This window comes from Molossus molossus, unplaced genomic scaffold, assembly GCF_014108415.1.
Source record: "Molossus molossus isolate mMolMol1 unplaced genomic scaffold, mMolMol1.p scaffold_m16_p_4, whole genome shotgun sequence".
NCBI classification, from domain to species: Eukaryota; Metazoa; Chordata; class Mammalia; order Chiroptera; family Molossidae; genus Molossus; species Molossus molossus.
This window is the reverse complement of record NW_023425377.1, coordinates 128,245,979-128,273,347: the sequence shown is the minus strand read 5'-3', so window position 1 is coordinate 128,273,347 and position 27,369 is coordinate 128,245,979. Positions and strand designations below refer to the sequence as shown.

Below are 27,369 nucleotides of genomic sequence, written 5' to 3'. Positions count from 1 at the left end.
CCAGGGTCGGCACGCACAGAGGCCAGCCCGGGAGAGCTCGCTGGCTCCTGCTGGGCCGACGGGACTTGGCGTCCAAGTGGAGGCTGTGTTCTCTCTTCCCCACGGGGCCGGTGACGGACGCGGGGATAAGACCACACTGACCCAATTTTAGAAGCACTGAATTAACGATATTGATGTGATCATGCTTTTATTTTTATATCCCCCGGGGTTTCGGTTGCCGGTGACATCAAAGAAAGACAAAGGACATAATTAAAAACTTAAAAAAGGAACCCTGGCCCGTTTGGCTCAGCAGTTAGAGTGTCGGCCTGCAGACCAAAGAGTCGCAGGTTTGATTCTGGTCAAGGGCATGTACCCCGGTTGCAATTTGGTCCCCAGCCCTAGTCGCAGCCAGTTGATGTCTCTCTCACATCGATGTTTCTCTCTCTCTCTCTGAAGACAGATGGAAGAGGGTCCTCAGGTGAGGATTAAAAAAAATTGAAAAAAAAACAAAAACCCTCTCCATTTTCAGGGAGCACAAATGTATATAATCAGGAAATTTTCTCAGGATGAATAATATGAGAATGATTATAAACGTTTATTTATACTTTAAGGTACGAATAATACATTTACTCTAGAGAGATCTTGAAATAGAACTGAATTACCGGTTGGACAGTGGTTCTTCTTGGTGGTCTGAGTTCTCACAGCTGAGGAAATAGGTTGAATCGGGTCCATCCTTCCACGACTGCAGTTCATTTAATGCTGGATTCAGTGCACACTCAGCGTCCGGGCACAACATGGCGAAGGGCAACCTGTTCCGACGGCTCCGAGGGGGGCGAGGCGGAGCTGATAAACCAGACCCGAGGCCCCAGGGCCCTTCCGGAAGCCGGCCACTGTGCTCTCACCAAGTCGGGTCATTTCAGTAGGTGCTCACGTCTGCTCCAGTGTGAACACGTATCACATCCGGTTTGGGCTTGACGACGTTCTTGATGGATGGGAGCCCGGCCACAGCCCGGCTTTCATCTTAAATGTCTGTCTCCTGCTCCATGTCAAATGCTGTGTGTGCATTTATTTTGTTGGGAAATTACTATTTTAAAACACTTTGAGACTAATAGATGAGAATACTTGAGTGCTTGCGTGGTTACCTTGAACGGGGCTCTGTTTCGCAAGGGAAGGCGCTCAGTCACGGCGGATGCGTGAAAACATCGAGCCCTCGTAGGTCCTAACGCGAACGCTGATGGGAAGGTGGCACTACCCTAGAATGCCCGGGGGGAGCGTGTCGTGTAGGTAACGTAATGCCCGCGGACCATCACGGGACCACGTCGTCCACGTGCTCGGGGCGGGGAGAGCTGAGGAATGTGAACAGGACCAGTGGGTTTGTACTCGCCAGTCTCAGTCACAGATAACGCGTCTGAGCTTCGTGGCCGGTTTCTGATCACTTAGAAAACAGTAAGACACCGTTTGGAGGTGGGTTGCAAGTCCCGTCAGGTCGGCCCGCCCGATGACCTTGTCGAATGCTAAGCTCTGCGTTTGGCTCAGCGGTTAGGGGGTCAGCCTGTGACCACAGGGTCTCAGGTTTGATTCCCGGTCAAGGGCATGTCCCTGGCTTGCAGGTTTGATCCCCCTCTTTTGGGGTCGTGCGAGAGGCAACCAATTGATGCGTCTCTCTCACGTCGATATTTCTCTCTCTCTCTTCCTCCCTCCCTTCCACTTCATCTAAAAGTCAATGGAAAAATATCCTCTGGTGAAGATTCACAGAAAATAAACAAAGATAAATTGGTTAATTGATGCCGGGGGCCATGTGAACAGCTTGCGGTTCATGTTGATTGATTTGGGCATAAATAGAACTTGTCGATTCTGGCCTCGGTTAGACAAGCCGGCTGCGGTTGACACCGGTTCCTGGTGTGGATCTATACGTTATACAAGGGCTCTCCGGTCGGTCAGTCACGTAACAGCCCAGGGTGGGAGTCCTGACAGGCCTCACTTCCAGCCAAGGAATGGGCAGACGTGTGGCCGGGACCCCGATGTTCCCGTGGGCACGCCCCCTTGGTGTCACGTGACTGGGTGTGGCGCGCTCACGCGCAACAGGAGTCTTGAAACACCCGTTTAATCAGAGAAATACGTCGCACCAGAACCATTGCTCGTGTCTGCCTGGGAGGGGCTGTTGTCCAGCAGATCTCTCAGCTCCGCCCAGGTGACCTTACCCCTCCATGTCCACCCGAGAGGCCCTCGTGGGGGCTGTGGACTACGTCTGCCCGTCACTCAAGCGGCAGGTTAGACGGGGAGGCGCGCTCCCTCGCTCCCGTCCGTGGTAGGTGTTCCTGAATCACCCCACAGCTCGGAGAGACAAACCCCCGATGCTCAGTGAGATGTTCATTCTTTCCAACACACCACCTCACAGACTTCAGCCAACACGTTTTCTCCAATGTTTCTTAACATGATGCCACTTGCCTTGAAGACCACGTCCGCTGCCGTCGTTGGGGGAGAAGGTCCGACTGGCTCGTGCACTTGGCTTGCGGATGCCTGTCGTCAGAGCCCTGCCGGACAGGGCTGTCCCTGCGTCCGTCCGTCTGGAGGCGAGAGCCGGGGCCCAGCGTGAGATGCAGACACCGTGGGGGGCAGAGGCAGCGGCTGTGTAACAGGGGGTGGTCACACGTCCCCTCCCCTCCCGTGGTCCCAGAGCATCGCCGCTGACCAGGCAGCTCACAGGACCAGGGCCCGGGAGCAGGACACCTGCACCTCTTATCTGTTTTTTTTCTGTGATAACAAACGACACAGATGGTCATCTTTGACTCTACCTCGTGGGAGGTGTGCGTTCACACGGTGACGAGTCCGGTTCCACAGAAGCAGGGGCCCTCAGAACGGGACAGGTCTAGCGGTCATGCGGTCTAACCCCCTTATTCAAAAAAATAAAATTAAAGCCCAGCTTTGGTAAAGGCCACACGAATCCACGTGAATTAGCGGCTGAGCAGAAACCTGGGGTACGAACTGTCGCTGAGGGGTCCCCTCCCTGTGCCGCGGGTTAAATCAAAGAACCGAAAGGGTTTCTTCTCGGTGGTGTTAGTTTTCTGAGGGTTCCGTCATCCTTGCTGCTGCTTTTCGGGGTGAAATTGGACACCGAGTGGCCGGTTCTCAGACCTGCTGTCCTGGGACCTGCTATTGGACGACACAGCCGAGCGCTGACCTTCGCTCTCAGTCCTTCCCGGCTTGGACTTTGAGGGGTCGAATGGCAGCCACGCGGGGGAGGGGCCGGCAGTGCAGGAGTGGGGACATTTCGGAAGGTACGGCCGACGGGTCACACAGGGGCCCTGGATCTATTTCACTGTCTCAATCCCGCACCAAGGTCGAGCGCCCTGCTCCGAGTTGGCCGAGTTGGCCGCTATTTTTTTCTGAGTAATTCGCCCTAATGACTTGGAGGCATTTCTGAGAACAGGGGTGACATTGTTCCGGCTTGGCAGAAAGCAGCCTTTGTCAGATGTCCACCGAGAGCCCAGCAGTCACGGGGACAGTGCACGGCAGGGCGTGGCCCCCGACGGACAGACGTCAGCTGGACGGGTTGTTCCATCGCCACGACGAGCCTGTGGCGGCCAGTCTCCGCTCACCGCTGGGACACGGAGCTGGGACGCTCTGGCCCCCGCGGCCCCGTCCCTGGGGTTTGTCAGGAGGACGCCTCGGACTGTGAGGCTGTGCCCTGGGGGTGGTTTCACACCGATGCTCTGGTCCAGGTTAATGACTGAAACCTGCCAGGCGGGAGGCAGAGCCCCAGGGCAGCGCGTGCACCTGCATTTCTCTGCGTCCTTGTCCGGGCACCACCGCGGCCAGGGCGTCACACCTGGAGGGCCCTGGGCTGCCGGGGACAGCGGTGGGCGTGGACTCGCTGAGCAGAACATTTCTCCGCTGGGGTCTCCTTCCTGCACGGAGGAGGGGGAGGGGCCGAGAAGACGCATCGTCGTCGCTTAGACTACGTGTTTTTTCTCGGAGCTGTTACCATGGTATTTCTGGTTCATGTTCTGTCTTCTATTTTTTTTTTCATCCTCACCCGAGGACATTTTTCCATTTTTTGTTCAGGTAGAGTGGGAGGGAGAGAGAGAGAGAGAGAAACATCGATGTGAAAGGGACACATCGAGTGGCTGCCACCCGCACGACCAACCAGGGCCGGGGACAAACTGCAACCGAGGTACGTGCCCTTAGCGGGAACCGAACCCGGGTCTCTCTGGACCGCAGGCCAACGCTCTGACCACTGAGCCAAACCGGCCAGGGCCATGCTCTGTCTTCTTAACAGAGCACAACAGTCTTTCCCAGGGACATTCACCCCAAATGTTGTTAGTGTTTTTCAAAGGCTAAAAGGGATGTTTATTGCAAACCTGGAAATGAAGTGGAGATTGGTCCTACGTGGAGAGGTTTAGGATTTTGGAATCTGTTGCTGTTCATACGTGAGAAGGAGAAGCACAGGTCAGTGTGTCCAGTGACACATCCGTGTTAGGACGTCTGTCCCTGCCCACGGCTGCGTTTCGTTCTTTACCTAACAGTCACGTAGCACGCGGTCTGCGTCTTACATCTGAGAGCTGGTGGGAGAGACGGGCAGGTGGGTACCGAGAGTGAGAGTGGTCACGCCCCAGCCTTCGTCAAGAGGGTGCGACTCGGACCAGCACTAGGCGTCCCTGGGACCCTCGCGGGAGAGAGGACGTTCGGATGCACTTGAAAGAGACAGTGAGCACGGCAGACGCGGGGAGGGCGCCGCTCGGACAGAGGGAAGCCAGGGGGGGCCTGGGGTAGGGGGACGAGGCAGCTCATGCCGTGCTGGTGGGCACCTCGTCACCCAGCACCCAGGGGCACCCCTGCTCTGGACGGCTCATGGCTCCTCTGTGGGGTGCACCGAGCTCGTCTCTCAAATACAGGGAGGAGGCTGGGGAGAAGTTTGGGGATTTACTCTCAACTTTCAGCAGCACGATTCTACATTAAAGACTGTTGAATATGACATTTTTGTTTCAGAAGCAGTGAACCAAGTCCCACAGTGGGAGGGGGTTGTGCCTCTTCCAACAACCGGCGAAATCTCAGGGGCACGTTCTGAATAAAACGTTCGGTCCATTCAAGGGGGCACCGCCTGGTGCTGTCGGGCAGAGCTGTGGGGAAGACGGAAGCTAGAAACATCCCTTCCGAAGAGTTTGCACACCCCTGACCTCGGAGGTGTCATTATCCAGTTTAAGTAAAGATCATTCAGGCGTTCAGCCACTGCAGCGCTGTCTCATCAACACCTTCACCTGAAGCGTTGACGTTTCGTGTTTACATTCTGCTCCCCTTCATTGTGAGTGGACAGTGAGGCCCCCTCATTATTGTCATGCATTTTAAAAAGTGGTTCTAGCCCGGCCGGTGTGGCTCAGTGGGTGAGCATCGACCCTGCACCAAGAGGTCACTGGTTTAATTCCCGGTCAGGCACACACCTGGGTTGTGGGCCAAACCCCAGTGGGGGGCGTGCAGGAGGCGGCCAGTCGACATTCTCTCTCATCGATGTTTCCACCTCTCTCTCCCTTTCTCTTGCTCTCTCTAAAATCAATAAAGAAAAAATATATATTTAAAAAAAAAGGTTCTAAGAGCTGCCTCCCCCTGTAGCTAAGGGGTGAAACAATTTCCCTGAAAACTGTGATGCAGCAGAAGCTGGGGGGCAGGTCTTTGCATCAGTGCACCCCGGGCTGGGCTCCGCGGAGCCCTCAGTGCGGCCGGCCAGCGTGGTGCTCTCGGGCTCTGCCGTCCACACACCAGCTCCCGTTTCCGTCCTGGGCTCTGGACAGCCCTTGGGAGGGGTAGTCGGACTCAGGAATGCTGATTTTAATTTACAAAATAATGGCCAAGCATTTGCCATGTAAAAGCTGACGCAGGGGAAAGGTGAGCTCTGAGATTTCTTGGGGTTGGTTTCTAAGTGCCTTCCACCGCTCGCTTCTCCCGAACAATCATTTTCCTCGCGGCACCTTCCTTATGCATCGACGGTTAACGCAGCGTGTGGGGAAGCTGCCGACGTCTCTGTCCAGACCCTGCTGTCGGGCCGTTTAAAATCTATTTGGAAGAGAAGACACCCACTCAGAACAAATAACCACTGGGGGTGGGTGGGTGGGTTGGAGTAAGGTTAGACGCCTGCAGCTGCAGCAGGGTTGGAGTAAGGTTAGAATAATCACGCGCAGTTTTTGAGAACCCCGGGGGGGGGGGGACCATCGCAGCCCACGACACGGTCTCAGGGCCGTCACGATCGTCCTCACAAACCTCCCGTCTCCTGCGCCCGTCTGGCGGAGACGGCTTCTTTCAGAATCTGCAACACGGTCTCAGAGACAGTGTGCGTGACGTTGAAGCCATTCCTGATTTTTTTTTAAATGTAAAGTTGGGTAAACGCTTTCAAAGTAAAAATGAAAAGGAATTCGGTACGAAACGCCCGCTCTCACGTGTAGGAAGCTGGCGAGTTTCCCGTGAGTCTGAAATGCCGAAGGGGCGGCTGGGGCGCCTCCGGGTCGAGCAGCTCCGGAGGCACCTGTTCCTCCGGGGACAAGGGCGCCAAGACCTGGTTCCCCTGAGTGGCGGAGAGGGGGCTGGGGGGCCACGGCGTCCACGGAGCGATACAAACGCCCTCCTTAGAGACAGCCCGGCCAGCAGGGACCGAGGTCCTGTGTCAAGCCGGCCGCTCACATGGCGACAGACAGCACAACACTGCCCCTCCCCCGCCTGGCCGTGCATAGCTGGCCGGGTAGGTGTAAAAATAGCCGGGCGGCGCCTGCTTTGGAGGTGGCCCTGAACGCGGCCTGCAGTTGCTGGGGTTCTGCGTCTTCCTGACCCCAGCCCCCCCCGGCCAGATGGGGAAAACCAGTGAGGGGTGTGCAGGGGCACTGAGGGGGGGAGCCAGGGGCCACCCGGAACAGCCGTCCCCGCCACCGTGCCCCCGGGAGCCCCGGGCAGAGCGCAGGGGCAGGGACAGGCCCGCCGACGCTGGAGTGCGGAGCTGAGATGGGCAACGCTGCCCTCTGCCCTTCCTGCCACGCGGACAAGAGCGCGAGGGCGCAGGGACGCCTGCAGGAGGCAGACAGCGCCCTGGACGCCTGCAGCTGCAGCAGCACGGACACCCTGGAGCTGGGGGCACGGGTGAGTCCTGAGCCGCAGGGAGGACAGGCGGAGGCCCAGGTGGACCTCATTGGTCAGGTCCCGGGCTCCCTGGACGGAAGTCAGCCCAGTGAGACGAAGCCCTGAGGCCACCTGACCTGCTCCCCGTCACGCTGAGGGGTCCCGCGGGGCCTCAGCTGCCAAGTGACATTTGGGAATGAGCAGAGGGGCCGTCTTTCGGTCTGAACTGTTCTCCGAGGCTCCGCTCGCGGTGGCCTGACCGGCCCTGCGGACGCCCTCCCACGCAGCTGTCCCCTTCTTTGCCGTTTGTGCGTCAGGCTTGGTTCACTGCGTGTTTCAAGTGTGTGCCGACTGGGGCCCAGCTTCAGCCTCCAGCGACATTTACCATTTGACTAACTTCCCTGAAAAGGCCTTTCAATGCTGTCTGGTCCTAACGATACTATTTCATGCAGAGGCTTAAAAGTTGAGCAGATAGTTCAATGACTTCAAATTTTAATAATTCAGAGTCTTGGTATGTTCCTCAAAATGGCTACAAAGGCTTATTGTGGTTTTCTCGGGGGGGGGGGGGAGGGTGTGCAAAAACCTTCTGAAATATTTTGGTTTTCATATTTGCTGGAGAGTAAGCTTATCTGTGATCTGTCAAGTGCAGGACTTTGTTTTTACTGCCACTTATTTCGGGGTGAAACCGGGGTGATCAGAGGTGCAGGAGTCGGAGTAGGAGGAGCAGAGGATGGTGCCAGACAGTCTCAGAACGGTGGGGACGGGTGGCGTCTGAGGAGGTGCCCTGTTCTGGCTTGCCCTCTGACCCGGACCAATTTCATAAATTTGGAGCATTGGGGTTCTCTCAGAGCACCGCGGGGCTGAGACCAACCAGGAGTCGACCCATGAACACTGCACTCAGCCTCAGTGTCCCCACGCGGCAGGGCCTGCACGGTGCTGGGGGGCGGGGGGCGCAGGTGGGAGGAGGGCACCTGCTTGGAGCACCGCCCAGCCCAGGTCGGACAGGAGCAGGGCTGCTTCTTTTGAGTTTTGGCTTAAACGATACCCCTTGGCCAAGGGGGTCACCCCAGACTGCTGAGCATCCCCCTGGAGTGATGTGTGCACCAAGGGGTGAAAGGGTGACTCTTGTGTGACCTGTAGTAAGTCCACATGCTTGCTACATTGTGAGGTGTTTCCTAGGAAGTAACGACTTCATTCAAAAGGCAGTTTCTGTGGATACATTTCATCATGTATGAAATGCAGCATTTAGACCAGTCTGCAAAATGAAGTTAATACTTCCTTCGGTATTTTTAATTTACACAAGTGAATTCTACCCTTTCACCATTTACGAATCACTGAGAAAGCTGTACCACGTGGAATGAGTTCCAGGGGCTTTAAAAACGAAGTGTAAAAGGTTATTCTGACAACGCGAGGGCAGAGCGGCGATGTCTCGATGCACCGATGGGGTTTGGGGGAAACCCCAGCATGGTTCTGAGACCTGAGGGATGGGGTGAGAACTCTGCTCAAAACCTCGAAGTCAGAAAACGATGTGAACGTTTAGAAGAGATGAGCGGCAGCATCATTCCCTTGTTAACATCATTCTGCGCTTACTCACATACGTGTTGGCCCTAAAAACAAGCAGGTCGGTTTTTATAAAAACATTACAGTTGATCTCTGAGCGGAAGGACTCACTTCACACCTGCGGAGCCTCGATGAAACTTTTCTGTCAGGTTTTCTGACGGAGCGCGTGGTGCCCGCGTGGTGCCCGCGTGGCTGGGGAGGCTGGGAGGCGGGAATGTCTGCTCCCTCTGCGGCCTGCTCAGGGCTCTCCACGAGGGCGGAGACCCCGCTCGGTCTGGGGGTTCCCCAAACTGAGGTCCGTCCTCTCTCTCTCCGAAGCAGGGGAGGCCGATGAAAACCCTGCTCCTCCCCTCCCCCGGGCACGCTGGTCACAGTGAATGACAAGTAATTCTTAAGACTGCAGAGCTTATAGTTTTACAACTTTTTTTTCTTCTAGAAATAAGCTTAGGATTTTTTTTTTTAGAGTTTATTGTGTTGTTAGGCTACACATTGCAAATAAATAATTTTTCCAGCTTTATTTATAACCAGATATAAACTCATGAAAAAATACAAAGTCGAGTGCTAGACTGGAAGGCCTGATTTAAATTCTAACTTCATTCTTTTCTCTAAGTTTTATTTAGCATTTTGATTGTTCTGACGTGTGTGTATAAGTAAGTACAGCAATCTTGAATAAATCGGTTACCAGGAATTGTGTTGGAAGTGATCAAACAAAAGTAATTCTCCTTGAACAATTTTACTGTATGTCTATATTTAAATTCCACCTATAGGCTTATAAGATTTTTTTATAAGAAACATAAAGACAGTCAGACCCGATAATGTTTAGATATGTTATATAGCTAAACACAGAAATTATACCCCAAATAGATGATGAGACTACATATGTTTTTTTACAGTATGATCATTTTCTAAGCTTTTAATAAAACAGCTTTTAAAACTCCAGCAAAAAAAAAAAAGATGAACAGCTAATAAGCCACACCATTTTTAAATTCTGTAATTGGACAAATACTGTATTTGTCCAGTATGTTTTTATAACGTATCTGAAAGTTAATATTTAGGTTCCTGACACCGCTCAGCCCGAGGGGCACGTGGCAGGCGTCCCGGCCTCGGGGTCCAGGTGCCGGCGCTCACTGCCGTGTGTCGCGAAAACACCACAATTGTTCTGTTATCAATGATCAGTTGCTAAACTTTTCTATGACTGACTATTAATCGTAGTTACTCTTTCTGTTTTGCAAAGATATACATTAAAACAATGTTACTGTCCTGTCTGTTCCCGGGCGCACGGCAAACCTTCCTAATTGTTTGAGAGGAGTTTGGAACCCGCTTCCACTCTGGTCACAATTTCTGACTCTGCTTTGCCGGAGCAGCGAGGCTGTGGTGCAGGGTGTTCGCGTGGGCGGGGGCGTGGGCAGGGGCACACCTGGGTGACGCACCTCCGTCCAGGCGAGTCCCGGGTCCATCCTGCCCCTCACCGAACTCAGAGGCAGAAGCGTCCGCCCCAGAGACTTGGCTCCAAGTCCCCTGAGAAGTCCCGGCCCCAGAGAGAGGGGAGGCTCCTGGGTGCAGGGCAGGCTCCCTCTGAGGGGGCTCCTCTCCTGTTAGTCCTTGAAGGTCTCAGGTCTGCTGACGTCACAGTCGGCCTGACTGTCCCCAAAGTGGAGCCCCGGGGGCAGGGACAAAATCCGGCTGTTTTCAGTCTTACTCCGAATACGTCCTGGCCGCGTTCACAGAAGGGGAACTCGTCTCTCAGAAGCCTTTCCACTTTCCCTTCTGCCCCCGATGGTGTGTCCGCCCACCCTCACTGCGTTGGTCCCAGCTCACTGTGTGGGGGCGGGGCACACAGCCGGGTGGGGTGCAGGCGTGGCCCTGGGAGACGGCCTCCGGGCCTGGCCTTGGCCCCGAACCCCTGCAGCGTGGCGGATGTGTGTAGATCGTCTTCTCCTCGTGGGCTTGTATTTTTGGTTTGGCATCATTTGTAGACTTGCATTTTGGTCTGAGAGCAGTCAGTCTGTTTCTTGCATCGAGAGCATGTATCTGTTATGGTCGTGCCTTCACCATGTCGGATCAGTTTGCTTCGTCCCAAGAGCGAAACCCTCACTGTGGTTCTCCATCGCAGACGCCACGTGGCTGCTCCCTCCCGGCTCCTTGTCCAGGACCACGTTCTTCTCTCTTTGCCGGTCTGTCCTCAGGGGCTTTTGCTTTCGTATCTCATGTATTTGGACATTTCCCCCAATTGTAGTAAAGAATTTCATCTTCATTCTATGAACCGTCTCGTGACTTTGGACCACGTGGTGAATTCTGGCGCCGTTGTGAGAATGGTTCCGTGTTTGCTGCTGAGCTGAGCGGACAGACAGCGCGTGGTCAGCGAGTCCTGGCGGAGCTGGTCCCGGGCGCCGGCAACACGGTGGCGGCAGCGTCCACCGCTCGGGGAGGGGAGCCAGCCGCCTGGCTGGGGGAGAGTGAACGGGCTGTCCCAGGGCCGCAGACGGGGCCGAGCCCCATGTGCGAGGCAGGTGGGGGGCACCGGTCTGAGAGGCCGCACGCACCTGGCAGATTAGTTTCCCCTGAACACGGTGGGTCTGGTGGAGGGGTTGGGTCTGCCCCGGAGGACAGGGGGTTCTGGAGGCTGCGGTGAGGGAGGTGCTGGGACTTCATGAGACGCAAGCCTCTCGCTCTCACTGTGTCTTTCTGTGTCCCCCCGGGGGAGGACAGGTCCTCGTGCAGAGGAAGGAGCTGGGGGACGACCGGTGGTCCCAGAGCCCCGAAGGGAACGTTGATGGAGGACAGGATCGGGGTGTTGACGGGGGGCGAGGGGTGCTCAGCTTCAGGTGGTGTCATTGTTACTGAAAGATGGTTTTTGTTATAAAAAAAAAGAAAGGACACGAGACAGGCTGTTTATGACGGAGTGTGTGTGCGCGTGTCTGTGCATATGTGTGCACGTGGGTGCGTGTGCATGTGTGTGCATATGTGCGTGTGTGATTCCTTATCAACAAAGCATATCAGTACGTCGAGACAGTTAAACTTGTTTTTCAGTTTTGAGTTCTAAGAAGATGGAAATACGGGCTTTTAAATTTCCTCAGTAGCCTTTTTATAACTGCTATACGGAAACTTACTTCATCTAATTAGTTTGATATTAGCCCTAGAAAGAGCCAAATGTGATGAAAATCATCTGGTAAAGCATTTCACGGGCTAGGAGGTGATGGCCACATACCTTCCGAATGGCCGCATTGAGGATGATCCGTGACAGACAAGACATGGCTCCCGTCCCCGGGGCTTCCAGTCAGCTCTGGACACAGGACCTGCCCCGCCCCCTGTCCCCTGTGCCCTGGAGGCCGCAGCGCTGAGCACCGTGGGGTGTGGGATGCACACCTGTGCCGTGCTGGCCTCACGTTGGGGAAGCCTGGTGCACGGGGGTGGGGGACAGGTCACCGTCTGATTTGCAGCCAGGGCGGGGCCGGACCAGCTGAGGACACAGATGCGTTCACACAGGTGAACTGACCGCTGCTCTCTGAGCCCCGTGAGGTGACCCTGCTCCTGAGCACCTGGGGCCTCTCCCCCGGGCTCCCAGGCCACGTCCATGCCCAGAGAGTGAACAAAGGAACACGCCGGGCCAGCAGCCAGCAGGCTCCGGGCCTCCTCCCTCCAGGGCCACAGCCGCACCCACGTGAGGGCGGAGCCTACGCTGTGCTCTTGTTAAGTGTCCAGAGTCTCCCTTCTGCCGACAGAGCCACAGCCTGAAGCGAACTTGGAAGCAGCGCAGGCTGGGTCCCCCTGGGAAGAACGTGCACCCAGAGCCTTTATGAGCACCTGCTAGGTGCCAAGCCAGGCGCACCACAAACAGGACACAGAGCCTTGGCTGGACACAGCGGGGTCCCAGCGACCTGCCACAGCGGGGGTGCAGCGCAGGTGGGGACAGGCTGCCTCGGAGGGACCGCCCTCCGTCTCGGGGTGGCAGAAGTCACATCTTGTAGCCCTACGGAAGGTCACAGACTCAGTCTTGGGGTCCACGCTAACACCTGGGTGGAGACCGTAGAAGCAGAGGAGCACCTGGCTCTGTGGGGCATGTTGCACCTGAGCCTGGGATCGCTGAGCATCGTGAGCCCAGCTCGGGAGCCTGGGCTCTAGTCCAGCGAAAGACCACTGACCAGAGAGCGTTCAGGAGAATCGACCGGACTGGGGTTTGCGTATCAGAAACTCCGCTCTCTTTGCGATGACTCACAAAGAACGTAGCACCTCATAGAGGCTCAATACCTACTTGTGGAAAATACGAATAAACTAACAACTAGAAATCACCAAGTGGCAGCTGGGGGCATTTTTGGCTCAGCTGACAAGCCCCCAAGACCAGAGGCGCTGAAACTGTGAACGGTGGTCGAGATCCAAAGGACATCCCTGAAGTCATTTAAAGAACGTAGCAACTGGAGTTTTCATTATAACCTTCCGCTCAAAACAGGAATGTACCCAACTCCAGGCGCACACACATCACCGGCATGAGACAGGGGCACGTGAAACACTGTCCTTGTGAAACAGTATATATTTTCTTGGATCATTCTCCTCTCTTCCAAGCTGTACATAAAATGCAATAGTTGCCTTTTAAAGAAACTCGGTGGAAGATTTCGTGAATAATTACAGGAATAATGACAATATAAGCAGTCAGTATCTAACACACTCTTTCAATCATATTTTTCTTGCACTGAGGTTCCCCCAAACCAAACATAGTGACTTATTTGAACCGTGCAATAATCTTCGTAGCCTCTCCTCTGCCTCGTGTAATGCACTGTGTCCAGGGGCGTTTCCCAGGCCGGGGTGTGAGGGGGCTGGGACCCCGGGAGCGGGCTGGCTTCGCGGCCACAAGCCCTCCGCCTGCAGTGCCCACCCCCTTCCAGTTGCTGTTTTGGGTGGAAGGCCCCGTTCGTGGGTGAAACGTAAAATTCATCTTGGCACAAGCAGAACCCACGGCTTTTCTTACGCCCCCGTTCCCCTGGAAAGGTTTCCCCTTAAAATGTGGGGGCACAGCGCTGGATTGTCGACATGTGAACTCTCGGGCTTTTCAAGCCCCCCTTTCACATCCCACTTGTGTGGGGTCTGTGACTGTAACGAGACCTGTGTGTGCTTTTCTTTAGAATTTGCTTTTAAGATGTAAAAGTGGCACAGTGACCCCCCCGGGGTATAATATTTCGGGGTCTGTGCGCTAACAAGGGGAGACCAAAGGTGGGCTGGATGGTGGACGCCCTGAGCTGCAAGAGTGTTTTTGGGGAGTGATAAATGTTGCTGACACGGTGTTTATTGTAAGTCCTGGATTGCTTTGCTCTTCACCTACCTCAGTGATGAGTAAGTTACCGAAGGCAGATTGAAGCCGAACGTGCGTTCTCCCGGACACTGTGGCGACTTCTGGATTCTAGTGTGACAACTGCTAAATGAACACGTCGCGTCTTGACATTAAAGCTCTAAGACCCACCTTTGTCTGATGAAGGAGTCGCACTTTATCAAGGAAACCCCCAAGGCCTGGTCTCTCCAGGCAGGAGTAGCGCGCGAGGGTTAGATTTGCTCCCCTGGGTCCGGGCTGCAGGGCTTTGGAGGGAAGTCAGTGAGCAGCACCTCCTGAAAGTCTCTCGAAAGCGACGCTCCCGAGAACATTTGCGACGCCTTCCTTCCGAAACTCCTCAGCTGTCAGGTCTAGTTTCCCCCCAGATTTATAAAAGGGCATTTTTCAGAAACAAAAGACATGCAACAGTTTTCTGTGATGCACAGACTGATCATGCATCTGTGATACGTCGTTTTTTCTTTTATAAAACGGGTCACCATAGCCGGTGTCTTACGCATTCCCCCACCGCGCCTTCTGACCAGCGAGATGACGGGGGCACAGGAGGGGTAGAGCGTACTGGGTGGTAAACTCCCAGGACAAAGGGGCTGCTGGTCCCGCTCAGCACCTCCCGCCGCAGAGGCGCCGCCAGGGGTTTGTCCAGCGGCACGGACTGCTGAGCCCCTCCCGGCCTCCAGACCCGGCTCTCCGAGGGGGGCAGCAGGAGCGTTTATGCAACAAGACTACGTGGATCGCTAAGTGACCCCGGGCACACGGAAGCGTGATGACCGCCGCTGAGGGTCGCAGAGGTTGGCGCGCCGACGAGACAGGGCCGAGTGTGTGAGGACACCTCCCGTTTTATGAAGCTTCATTTAGTCCAGGGGGTTCAGCTGATCGTCGAATTCTGTGAGGTGGCCGTTAAGGACGCCAGGACCACACAGGACAGGAGGGGACGGCGGAGCGGTCACCAGCTCACGGGGTCCCGCCGCGGCTCTCGTGTCACCTCGGGGTGGGACAGTGTGTGGCGGTGCAGAGGGGGGAGGCCACAGCGTCACACTGACCTGGGCTCCGCTCTGAACGAACAGTTAGGGCTCCCGCCCGCCCGAGCCCTGTCACCACCGCACGTCTGTGAACACCCTCAGGATCTCGGCACCGAGGTGCGGCTGGGGACGCTGTTATGAACGTGTCCCAGGAATTTAAAACAATATGTTTTTGTTGACTTCTTAGAGAGAGAAGAAGGGAGAGAGATGGAAACATCGATGAGAGAGAAACATCGATTGTCCGTCTCCTGCGCGCCCCCTACTGCGGACCGAGCCCACAGCCCGGGCCTGTGCCCTGACGGGTATCGAACCGAACCTCTCGGTCCCTGGGTGACGCTCTGTCCAGGGAGCCACACGGGCCAGGCTGTCCCAGAATGTTTTGAAAATCAGAATTTCATTCTACCGTTGAGCAGCCGGTTTGAACAGCAAGATTGTTCTGGATGATCTCGCCCGGGACCCGAAGCCCAGAACCACGTTCTGGCCGCTTCCAAGCTTCTGCCGAAATGTCACGTGTCAGCGAGGTGACCCCAAAGCTGTCCCGGCCGCCCAGCGTCTCAGTACGTCAGCCGGCAGTGTCCAATATTCACTCCAGGTATTTTTGGGTTTTAAAATTCTGTGTTTGTTTCCGCCCTGGCCGGTCTGGCTCAGCGGTTAGAGCATCAGCCTGCGGTCCAGAGAGACCCGGGTTCGGTTCCCGCCAAGGGCTCGTACCTCGGTCCCGGCCCTGGTTGGTCGTGCGGGTGGCAGCCACTCGATGTGTCCCTTTCACGTCGATGTTTCTCTCTCTCTCCCTCCCACTCTATCTGAACAAAAAATGGGAAAATGTCCTCGGGTGAGGATAAAAAAAAAAAAATTCTGTGTTCATTTCCAAGAGATCTGTAAAATGAAGTATTGAATCGTTTTTTCCAGGAAAGTAGATAATGAATTCCATTAAGTCTGCACCCTCCTGCCCGCCCGCCCTCCTGTCACGTGACATAAAACGTCTACGTGAGAATCATTCTCTCCCGTGGTGGGGACCTGCACATGAACACCCCATCCTCGGAGGGCTAAGCGGGGCTCCAGGTGGACGCCCCGCCTCCGTCCCCATGGGAATGTGGCTGCCCAGCTGCAGGCAGAGCCGGTGTGGGCAGGTCAGCGGGCACAGCTCCTGGGGCGCCTGGCACTGGACGGGGTCTGTTCACCCCAGGATCAGACGTCGACTTCGATGTGGAGAAGAGGAGAATAGAAAAGAAATAACAGAGCTGTAGGAATGGAGGGGAATTCTGTCAGTTTTCGGCGAGAGCAGTGATTGTTTACGGAGCCCTGGTGGGGTTCAGACGGCACCTACCGGACTTAAACGTCACCGGCTCCCGATGAGGCTCGGCCGGCCGGGTATTCAAATGAACTTTTATCGAGTGTCTGCTAGCCCCATGCACTCGTTTTAGGGATTTTACTTATATTACGTACTTTAGTTCATATAATCCTATGCATCTTATAGACAAGCAGACAGGCGTACCTGAGGTCAGCGACTGCCTGCGGTCACGAAGCTCACGGGGAGTGGTCATCGGAGGGGTCACACAGCTCACTGTGCTGTGCTGGCTTTTTAAGGAAACAGAAATGTAAGAAAGGAGACATTAGAACGAGTTAAAAATGGGTTGAGCCCGGCCGGTGTGGCTCAGTGGTTGAGCGTCGACCCTGCACCAAGAGGTCCCCGGTTCGATTCCGGTCAGGGCACATGCCCAGGTTGTGGGCTGATCCCCAGTGGGGGGCGTGCAGGAGGCGGCCAGTCGCTGTTCTCTCTCATCCATGTTTCTATCTCTCTCCTCCCCCTTCCTCCATCTCTAAAATCAATAAAAAACACACAACAACAATAAACCCACAGTGCTCCACCCACCCGAGCGAAGGCAGGTCTGTGAGCCCCGGGCTGGGGCTGGCACCTCCACGGACAGACAGCCTTGCGCCCCAGGCCATGGTGCCAGCGGTCCCCATGCTGGGCAGGGCTTCCCGCCGACGGGACGGGCGAGCACCCACGCACAGCGCCACTCAGCCTGGCTGTGCCGACGACGGCATGCGAAGGCACGGCTGTGCGCAGGGTTCGAGACGCTGGAAACAGCTGCCATCGCTCCGCGCACGGCTACGTGGGGTCGGATAGCTTTCAAGGCTCCTGGGCGGTGGGGATACTTGGCGATGCTGCACGTGGCATGGGAGACAGAGTCTTATTCCTCCACTTTGTAAAGACGCTATTTACGCACACGCCCTGAACGTGCAGGAACATTCTAGAAGAAAATGCATCGAAATATGCCAAGTTACGTTTGCGTAGTGGGATTGTGGCGGCGATTCTGTTGTGTCAGGGTCACCGTGTGCATGCGGAAGAGGGTGCGGCTACTAAGTAATAAGACAAGAACAGGCCTTTGCGTCCGCACAGCTGTGAGCCTACTTCTGCCCACTCCTGTGTGTGTCTGTTTTTTTTTTTTTTCGGTTTCATAAATTACTACTTTACTTAATATTCTACACTCGTCTCGCTTTTCAGTTAATTTGGCGGAAGGGATTCTTGTGGGTGTATTTTTACTACTTAATCTGTACTGAGAACGTGAGAGTTACAGGTGTGACCGGTGTTTAAGGAGCAGGTGTGGGGATTCGTGAGCAGAGCGAGGTCCCTCTGTCCTGGGCTCCGGGGAGCAGGCAGGAGTCTGCTCGCTGCTCTGGAGGCCGAGGAGAGGTCGTCTCCGGAGCTCTTCCTGCGTGGAGCCCGGACACCTTCCGTGGCCGGGGCAGCTGAGGGGGGACGTGGTCCCTGGGCGCCAAGGGGCTGGCGATGCCCGAGGGCGATGGCCTCTGGTGCCGGCCTCCGCCCTGGCATCGACGACCGAAAGTCCACGGACAAGCGGTTCAGTCTCACTGAGCCCCAGCTTCCTCACGTGGGTGCTTTTGGGGACCGAGGGAGGACGTAAGGTGTCGGCCACAATGTCGCAGCAGCAGGTGTGCAGGGCTCACGGGGACAAAGTGCCGTCTGTCTTCAGGGCTCACAGCCTGGCCGGGTGCCCAGGCGGCCCCCATGTAGAGGGACGTGTCGTGGGGCCCGCGGTGGGGGGGAGGGGCGTGTAGAGGCGGCAGGTGGAACCCCACCAACGCGGCTGCCAGACGTATAGTCAGAGTTTTAATAAGGAGTCACCCAAACCCGGGAACATGCATGGATCACACACAGAGGACGGGGAACGGACTGGCCCTCAGTGGGCTTCGGACGGCTGTTTACCGTGAAGCGTAATAAGAGTCAAAACACTCGTCATTAGTTCTCTTCCTCGAACCTGCAGCCGGAGGGGACGGTTGAGGTCAGGCCAGCTCTGTGGTGACCACGTCACATCATGAGTGCCGGGTAACAGCTGCGTCTGTAAGAAGACGTCATGGGTGGGGAAGGAGCCCGTCCAGCTGCGGCCTCGTCAGCCGTGACGGTGCCTCGTAGACACGCTCACATTCGTGAGCCACGAGGAGGGTGCTTTGCAGCGTCCCCGCCACAGACGGCGCACACCTGTCCTCCCGCAGTGCTCGGGGGCGGGACTGCTGGCAACACCGGCACACTTGAAGGAGCGTGTGCGTGGATTTGCCGCTGCCCTGCGCTTACCGTTGACGAGAAACCCAGCTGCTGAACCGGCTCCCTAAGCACCCCAGCCTGTCCCCGGGCCGGCAAGAAGCTTGGACTTTAAGAAAGTTTTGTAGCCAGGAGTTTTGGACCCTGTGGATATGTCCCGGGCCCTCTGGGGCCCCTTCCTTGGGGAGAATGTGGCTCTCTGAACTGTGTCCCCCCGGCCCGTGTCCCCCCTGCTGGGGTTGAGAACAAGCTCTTTCTACCCCTCGGACCAGAAGCACAGAGCTGGGTGGAGAGGAATCGAAGAGGACGTTGTCCTTCCTCGAGGTGTGGAGGGTCAGTGGGCTCAGCCCGAACTCCTCACACCAGACTGCACGGGGTGGACGGCTGGTCGGGGGCGTGGGCAGCGGGGCAGGGAGGGGCCCGTCTGGCGTCGGTCAGAGACGTTCCCTGGAGCTGCAGTCGCCCCTCTTCCTCCTCTTGTGCTCCCAGAGCACCTGCCGGGAAAGCCATCCCCATGCACCCCAACTTCCAGCTTCCAGCTGCGCCCCAGCGGGAGCAGCCCGCGGAGGGCCCCGTGTCTGTAGCCACAGCCCCCAAATCCTCTTTGGTCTCCCTGTCGTCCGGGGCCAGCGGCCTGATGAGGTTTATCCTAAGCTCCGGGCGGACAGCTGTAATCACAGATTGACCTCGTTGTGGGCGGCGGGGGCCTGTGTCTGGGGAGCCCCGTCCCTGCGGGTTTCTGGGGAGCCCAGCGTCCAGCCAGGCTGCTGTGACAGCCGGGGGTGCGGTCGGGCAGGGGCCCAGCCCCCCGGACCCTTCTTGCTGGATTCCCGGGCTGGCTCTACGTCTTACACCTGCTTCTACTTTTTAGAAATTTTGTTCAGAACAGAGAAAAGCAGTTATGAAAACTGTTATCACGTAGCAGCCAAAGCGGCCCTGGACGGCATGCCCGGTCCTGGAGGAGGCTCTCGGAGGGCCACAGGGTGCTCCTGGGGTGCCGGCACCCTCAGCCCCACCTGCCTCTCAGCCTCCACAGTGGGGTCTCCGGGCGACTCCCCCGGCGTGTCCGTGAAGGGGCAGCCTGGCCTCCATTCCCGAGTTCGCTCTGACACAGGCTCACACGCGACAGGGGCACCGCCTTTCAGCGAGGTGGGTGCTCCCCCCTTTCAGAGGGGCACCACCTCTCACTCCCCAGGGGCTGGAGCCTTTGCCGGGGCGCGGCGGCTGTGGGGCGGGGACCGGGCAGCTGAGAGCACCCTCCGCCGAGGCCGTCTGAGCACACGTGCTGGGATCCGGGGTGACACGTGGACCGAGGGCACCACTGCGGTCACGCAGCCCACAGGGCGGCTCGGCGTCGATGCTCTGAACCCAAAACAGGAGCTGGACCGTGGGGTCCCCCGCCGAGTCGCGGTGTGACCTGGACGCTGCCTCCTTCTCGCCGACGAAACAGTCGTGGGGTGCTGACAGTCCCCGTGGGTCCCCAGGAGGGAGAACGACGCGGCTCGTGGGGCGCCCTCAGCCCCTGCCCCCCGCGGTCAGGTTTCCTGTCCTCATGAGGCCTCCCGCCCCGCACGGTGTACCCCCAGGCACAGTCTCCTTTCACGTGGGTGAGACGTTCGTTCCCTACATCATAGCTGCCGTGCGACGTCGTGTTAGCTCCCGGCACACCTCCGTGAGTAGACGGTCATGGGTAGCACACGGTTTTATTTTTAAAAACGGTACCTGGGAACAATGTCATGTTTCTGTGACTCGTGTCGTTTGGTGTCTGTTGTTCCAGGGTGAACGGTTAAGTGCTGGGCCCGAAACGGGGGGGGGGGGGGCAGGATCCTCCGGAAATTTCGATTTGCCACGAACCACAGAGTCATGGCGGCTCGGTCACTGCGGGGGAGGCGTGTGCAGAGCCCCGGGGGTCAGCCAGAGGGCGAGGAGGACGCAGAGCCCTGGCCACACCGCGGGCCGCGCCCAGGGCTGGCCGACCGCAGACACGACCTGCAGCCTTCACCCCCGCAGGGCACCCCCGAGACGGATGCGGGAGCCAGCCTGGCGTCTGGGTGACGTGAGGACATTCAGTCCTGGCTGTGTGGTCTCCCCACGTGTGAGTCATGTGACATGGCTCCTCGGGAGACGCCCAGAGAAGACACCCCCATCTCCCCCCCACGTCACCGGTCACAGGAGGCCTGAGCCAGGGAGCCCAGTGCCCCGCCCAGTCCTCGAGGGAGGGACGCGGGGGTCGGGCCCTCACAGCTGCGTCGCCCTGTGGCCGTCCCCTGCGCAGGTCAGTGACGTCCCGTCCGAGTTGCTGGCTCCGTCATACTTGGGCAGCGGGTGTGGGAACCACAAAGCCACACGAGTATCCCAGGTCCTGGCCGGGTCTGACCTCGTCCTCGCTGCGGGTTCAGGGTTGAGAGCCAGAGTGGCGGGGGCTGAAGCCGGGGCTCCGGAGCGGCTCCCCTCGGGACCTTTTGGGGGGAAGTTCGGTGGGTTCCCCTCGGATCAGATTTCGGGAGCGTGAGGAAGACGAGGACCCAGTGAGCAGCCGCCCTGAAGGGTGAGTGTCTTTACCGAGCCCAGTCGGGTCTTGGGCAGCTGTTTGCACGGACTCTCGTGTTCTCAGTCCCTGGGGTCACTGTCTGCGTGGCCCCGGCCGCACCTCTGAGCGCTGCCCTCGCTCCTGACCCCCGAGCCTTCTGCCCCCTGCAGACGAGCACGGATGAGCCTGGGCCACACCAGGCTGGGCTGCAAACCAGACAGCGAGGCAGAAGCCCAGTGGCTCCGGTTCCTTTGGCCCGAGCGCAGGCTCAGCGTCAAGTCCCGGTCAGCCTGAGCGGGCGTGAGCAGTGGCAGAGCGTTTGGGGGTGCAGTGGCAGAGCGTTTGGGGGTACACCGTCTGGAAAAGCGGCCGTTATTTTCCTTCCGGGGCCCCGTCTCGGCCGCGCTCGGGGACTCCCCGCTCCCCCGAGGGTCCCAGCGAGGCCTCCGGGACTGGCCATGTGTCTTTGCTGTTTGTGTCGTGTCTGCGACTCACGAAGGGTCTCCTTCTCTCACAGTCCGACAGCAATGCCAGCTTCCTGCGCGCGGCGAGAGCCGGCAACCTGGACAAGGTCGTGGAGTACCTGAAGGGCGGCGTCGACATCAACACCTGCAACCAGGTAGGAGTGCGGTGCCTGCTGCGCACCCCCCCCCCCATCTGGAGAGGCAGCCGCCAGCCTGAGGCTGTTTTGTGTCTTTACCGGACTCACTGTCACTGTCAGTGACGCAGACTGTGAAGGTCCCTTTTCTCCCCTTGACGCCTTCTGAGCCTCCGGCATCTGTCTAGAGCTGAGGGTGCTGGGCACCTCGGAGGTCAGGCGTAGCAGCCGACGGCAGTCTGTCTGGGACACGAGCTGGGCGCAGGGCTGGGCTGACCGAGGAGGATGTTCCCCAGAGCCGGGCCGCTCTCTCCCCTGCGGGCTGTCACTCATGGCAGCCGGCGGCCGTAGCGGGAGCGATGCAGGAGAGGGACCAGGAAAACCTCCCCTTCCCCCGATTTGTCCTGAAATATGGGTTAAAGTGCGGAGAGGTGGAACCACTGCTGAAATGAAGTGTTAGGAATTTTTATTCAGCACATCCACTCGCTGAGGGCTTTCGACTAAAGTACCCATTTTGGACATTATTTGGTCTCAGGGATGTTGAGAGTTTTATACTATTTTAGACTGAGATTTTTATGCCATGAATTTAAAGGTGTAGTGTGCTCCAGTACTCCGTGGAGCACGCTAAGAGTTGGTATGTGCATTCATTGTGTGCATGCACGTGTATGTGGGTGTGTGCCTGTGTGTGTACATGCATATGTGTGGGCGTGTGCATGCGTGTGTGTGAGTGTATGCACACACGTGTGTGCTTGGCGGAGCTGACTGGGAAGGGACAGTCCTGGCTAATTCTAAGTCAACAGGAGGCGATCTTCTCTGACGTAACCCCCGGCATCCGCAGACCCTATGACTGGTCCTGTGTGTCGCTCCCACGGGGTCGGAGGGGACACGGAGCTGCTGAAAGCAACTCGTGGACACTCGGCCTCAGTTGCTGCTTTAGCTGTGAATTATCAAGTCCTTTGTCTCTGAGCCTGGAGCCTTGTCTCTCCCAGCCTCACAAAACTGTAGGAGTCCTGCCCTTACCTTGTAGGTAAGACGAAACCCGGATCTTACACACTGACCTGCGAAAGGCCACATTCCTTTGTCCCAGAACATAAGATCTTTGTATTCTGTCTGCATTTCTTATCCATCTGATTTTCCATTATGGATCTTATCTGATAGGTTTTCAGTGTTCTCTGGAACAAACAGCTTGAACTTGAGTAATTAGTCGCTTTAGTAGAGAACAAATGTCCAGATTTCCATCTGGATGTACGAACTACTTCCAAAACTGCCCATGAGACTGGATAGGAAGCAGTTTACAACTAGACATGTTACCTTACATATTTTGAAGTATATTAAATACAGCCCCTAAACTTTAATATCGATGCATTAACTTTCTAAATTTGCCAGAATGAACAGGCGATGAAACTACCAGTTTGTTTAGGTAGAAATTGTCGTACAAATGCCGAAGGGAATCCAGAGAGAATAAAGTTCACCTCAGTCAAACCAAGTCCACTTCACCCCCAAGGATAACAAAAATATTTAACTGTACGAAAGATCGTGGGGCGTTTTTAGGAAACAGGATTCCTCAGCAGCAAAGACTCCATGTGCATCGTGACCAACAACTTCTGAGCCCCCCAGAAGCTGTGACGGCCGCACACATCCTCCCGTGGCGCCCACTGCCCACTCCCGTGTCACGGCGCGTCTGCCGCGGGAGGGGCCTTGGTGCAGGAAACCGCGAGACCAAAGGCTCAGGTGTTTCCTCCTCCACCTCCATCAGGTCATTTCGGTTCAGAAGGCGACATTCCAGCCTCGAGCACAAGGTGATGATAATGTGCTCGATCCTACGTCCCAGGGTTGCAGTGTAAGTGAGATGCTAACATACGACACGGCTTTCTAGGGACTACGTGCTCTAATGGTAGTTACTGTATATAATTCACCCAGAATAAAAAAAAATTAAAATGGAGCTTCACACAAAATATAAGCTTGACTCCCCGCCGACACCTGGGTTCACGAGGTGCACATGGATCTGTCAGGTGCTGGTTCTTTGCTGTCGCTGTGCGAGAACGTCTGTGGAGCAAGGACCAGGGAACAGAGTGACCGGCGTTAGCGGATTAGCTCCTGTGTGTCAGCTTTGCGCAAGGGCCTCCGGGGACGGTTCAGCCGAGGGCGGTGGGGGGAGGCCGGAAGCCCGCCGCTCGCTCGCTAACGCAGACCCTGAGCCCGCGCGCGGCTGAGCGGTGTCCCCGGGTCACCGGTTCTGTCTGCCTCCCCCGCGCGAGGCCTTCCTCCTGCAGGACACCTTCCTGCGATGTTAGGACCTGCCCTTCAGAAGGTACAGTGGTGGCACCTTTACTTCCAAGCTCAAATCTTACCCTTAATCTCCCACTGCTAATCGAAGGGAACTGGATTGGTCCTGAGGTTCCCACCCTGGGCCGTTCCGGGAACTCCTAGGTCAAAGAGCACCTCTCGGATTGCTGCTAGACCTGGAGTCAGTAATCCCAGCCACCCCGGGGGGCACAAGAGGCAGCTCTGCAGCCCAGCGATCGCTGTTTTTAACTTTGGCAAAGCTCAGAGCTGACACAGCCTGTGAAGAACAGAAAAATCCTGTGTTTTGTTTGTGAGCCTGAGTTTCTGGGGAGCGTGACGACAGGGACCATGGGAACCGCACCCTGCGCTCGGCGGTGTTTCTCAACGAAGGTGAAGCTGGGCGCCCCAGCGCCCCAAATACCGCTGCGTTGCTGTGCCCGGATTCCTCAAAGTGGAATTTGGATGAAAACTTTTTCTTTATAAAATTTTCTCATAACTACTATGAGAGTTTTAAAACTAAATCCAAAAATACCATTTGGTGCCCAGCCACGTACAGGACATGGGGAACGTTAATACATCTGGCACAAGACAACTGGTTCACAGACAAGCGTCAGTTTTATTTTTTGTTTTCCAGGTGGTTACAAATCTGTTAAATTGTCTTTTCTTTAAAAGATTAAACTAGAGCCCTGGCCGGTTTGGCTCAGCAGTTGGAGCATCGCCCTACGGACCAGAGAGCCCCGGGTTTGGTTCCCGCTAGGGGCATATACACACACACACACAAATTAAACTAGTACATGATTTATCTTATTATCTTATACATTCAGAGAAGAGAATACATTTTAGCATTTGCTCCCTATATATACTCATATATACTTATGCTTCTCTTATTTATTTAGTCATTGTTCATGATTTAATATGTCATAAACGAGTTTACATTAAATATTGGCTCTATAACCTTCTCATGAGAAATGGGCTACATGTCACCAAAGCCTCTTAAGGTTCGACGGGATCAATGTTAATGAGCTGTAGTGGTCCCACTGCCGGGACTTCTCACTCACTGGGCGTGTCCTGGGCGTGTCCTGGGTGTGTCCTGGGCGTGACACTAACGGCCAACAGTCCTCAGAGCACCCTGCCTGCTGGTCTTGACCTTCCACAGCCGGGCTGTGAAGATGCAGGATTGTCCGTGAGACCCGTGTTTTCTGCCTCAACAGCGGAGGCAAGGTCGAAGCGCTGTTCCCCACAGACTATGACGGTTCTAAAATAGCGGAGCTTCACCAACAGGAGGGGCCCCCGGCAGTGATCTATCACACGCGCACGGAGCTGTGACTCAGACCACAGAGCACTTGGAAGCTGCATTGCAGCTGCAACCCAGACTCCCACTCTGTCTGCTCAGCGGGCACGGGACCCCGGGCAGCCAGCTTCCCCAGGACCCGGGCTTCTCGGCGGCTGGACAGAGAGTGATGGTCCTGGTAACAAGTGGCGTTTCACAGGGGTTCTGGCCAAGCTTCAGCACAGGCGCTGGCCCGCGTGGCGGGGGCTGGCCTTTGCTAAGGGCGGGCTGCTTCGGGGAGCGAAGGGCTCGTGGACGAGGAGCAGGCCGTGCGTGGGTGCCAGGCAGAGAGCCGCTTGTTCCTCGGTGGACTGTGAGTCAAGGTCATCATCGCAGACTGAAGACGGAGAGGCGGGGAGAGGTGTGGGCAGTCATCAGTGGGTGACAGCTGAGAAAACACGGTGCATGTGGCGTGGGCCACGGAGCAGGGCCAGCTGGCACATTCTGCATCCAGGTGCGGGCACGGGTCCCCTGGAGTGAGCTCTGCGTAGTCAGGACTTGGGTTTGGCTGAGCCAGAGAAAGGCAAGTGCCCGAGGATGCCGGCTCAGGAGGAAGGAGCCGAAGGTGGGGTTCATGCAGGGAACATCGGCCGAGGGAGGGGCACGGGCGCTGGGAAGGTGGTCAGGTGCCGGGTGAGGGCTGAGGGACCGCTGAGCTGGGCCAGTAGGTTGGCGAGAGAGGACATGGTGGTTGAAGGGCAGCATCCTGGAGACTGCGGCCCTGGAGGGAGGTTGTTATTAGACAAGACTAGGTCTCGGGTCCAACCACGATGTGAGTAGATGAGGCGGGAAAGGGAAGAATCTTGCGGAGAAGCAGGACCTGACGGTCTGAGATTTGGGAAAAGCACCTTCACATATGTGGAGAAAGGGGCAGGGAACCAGGATGTAAAGTCCTCAAGGGGTGGGGTGCAGGCTGCTGACACCTGGAGGTTTAAGAAATGTCAAGAGGAAGAATGAAGAACAAAGAACTTGCCTCTGCCCCTTGGCACTCCTCTTGTTTGCATGAGAACCGTCGTCTAGAATGGGGTTCAGGTCAGGAAGTTCAAGAGCATAAAATCCCCTCCTCTCTGAGAGAACATTGCTTCTACTGGTTTGATCTGAAAGGACATCAGGTTTCCCCAAGGTTCCCTCATCTTGGGTCTTGCCTAAACTTCCTCAGGTTTTTTTGCAACCCAGAGCACACACACACACACACAGATGTGCACACACACAGATGCACACACACAGACACACACAGATGCACGCACACATAGATGTACACACACACAGACACACACACAGACGCACACACAGATGCACACACTTAGATGCACACACACAGATGTGCACACACACAGATGCACACACACAGATGCACACACATAGATGCACACACATAGATGTGCACACACAGACGCACACACAGATGCACACACAAGATACACATACAGATGCACGCACACATAGATACACACACAGACACATTCAGATGTACACACAGATGCACACACACAGATGTGCACACACAGACGCACACACATACAGATGCACACATGCACAGACATAAGAGACACATGTGCACAGGTGTATGTATGAAAATTTGCCCCCCAAATAAACCAAAAGCAAAGTCAGTGCCTACCACCCACAGATCACACTTTTTTCCTTCATTCTCCACCATGTTCTGAAATATGCTGATTGACATGTATCCATTAAATAGGTTTGATGACCTACTTCTGCATCATCGCCAATAGTTTGAAACACTGGATTAGAACTTAATGATTAGATCTTAAAAAGCATGAGTTTGGACATCAGAGAGATCTAAGTTTGAATTTTTCTCTTCCTTTTTTTAATGGTGAGGGTCTTTGAGGCAAATCAGTTGAATTCTGAGAGTTTTCTTGTCCTCATCTGTAAAAGGTGATAATGTGATGTAATATATGTGAAATATAACATCCATAATGACAGCCATGTCATTAAGTTTCTCTTTCTTTCAGTTCTCAGTATTTATTTCTCAGCACCCATCCCCTCTCCATCCCCCTTGATCGGGGTAGGATTCTAAAGAGTTTTCATAATCTTTCTTCTCCAGGCTCACCCTCCATCATATTCAAGGT

General features: G+C 56.0%; 1 protein-coding gene across 35 annotated transcripts in view; it reads left to right on the top strand.

Moving 5' to 3' along the window:
• Positions 1-27,369, top strand: part of ANK2 (ankyrin 2) — a 304,698-nt gene that overhangs the window by 158,201 nt on the left and 119,128 nt on the right. For 27 of the 35 annotated variants that reach the window (XM_036241856.1, XM_036241849.1, XM_036241851.1 and 24 more), the window contains exons 1-2: positions 6,957-7,098; positions 21,586-21,687. In XM_036241856.1, the coding sequence (XP_036097749.1) occupies positions 6,964-7,098; positions 21,586-21,687 (237 nt within the window). In that variant the 5' untranslated portion in view covers positions 6,957-6,963. Of the gene's footprint in view, positions 1-6,956; positions 7,099-21,585; positions 21,688-27,369 lie in introns of those variants that run through there. The other 8 variants (XM_036241837.1, XM_036241840.1, XM_036241838.1 and 5 more) reach the window with 1 other exon arrangement.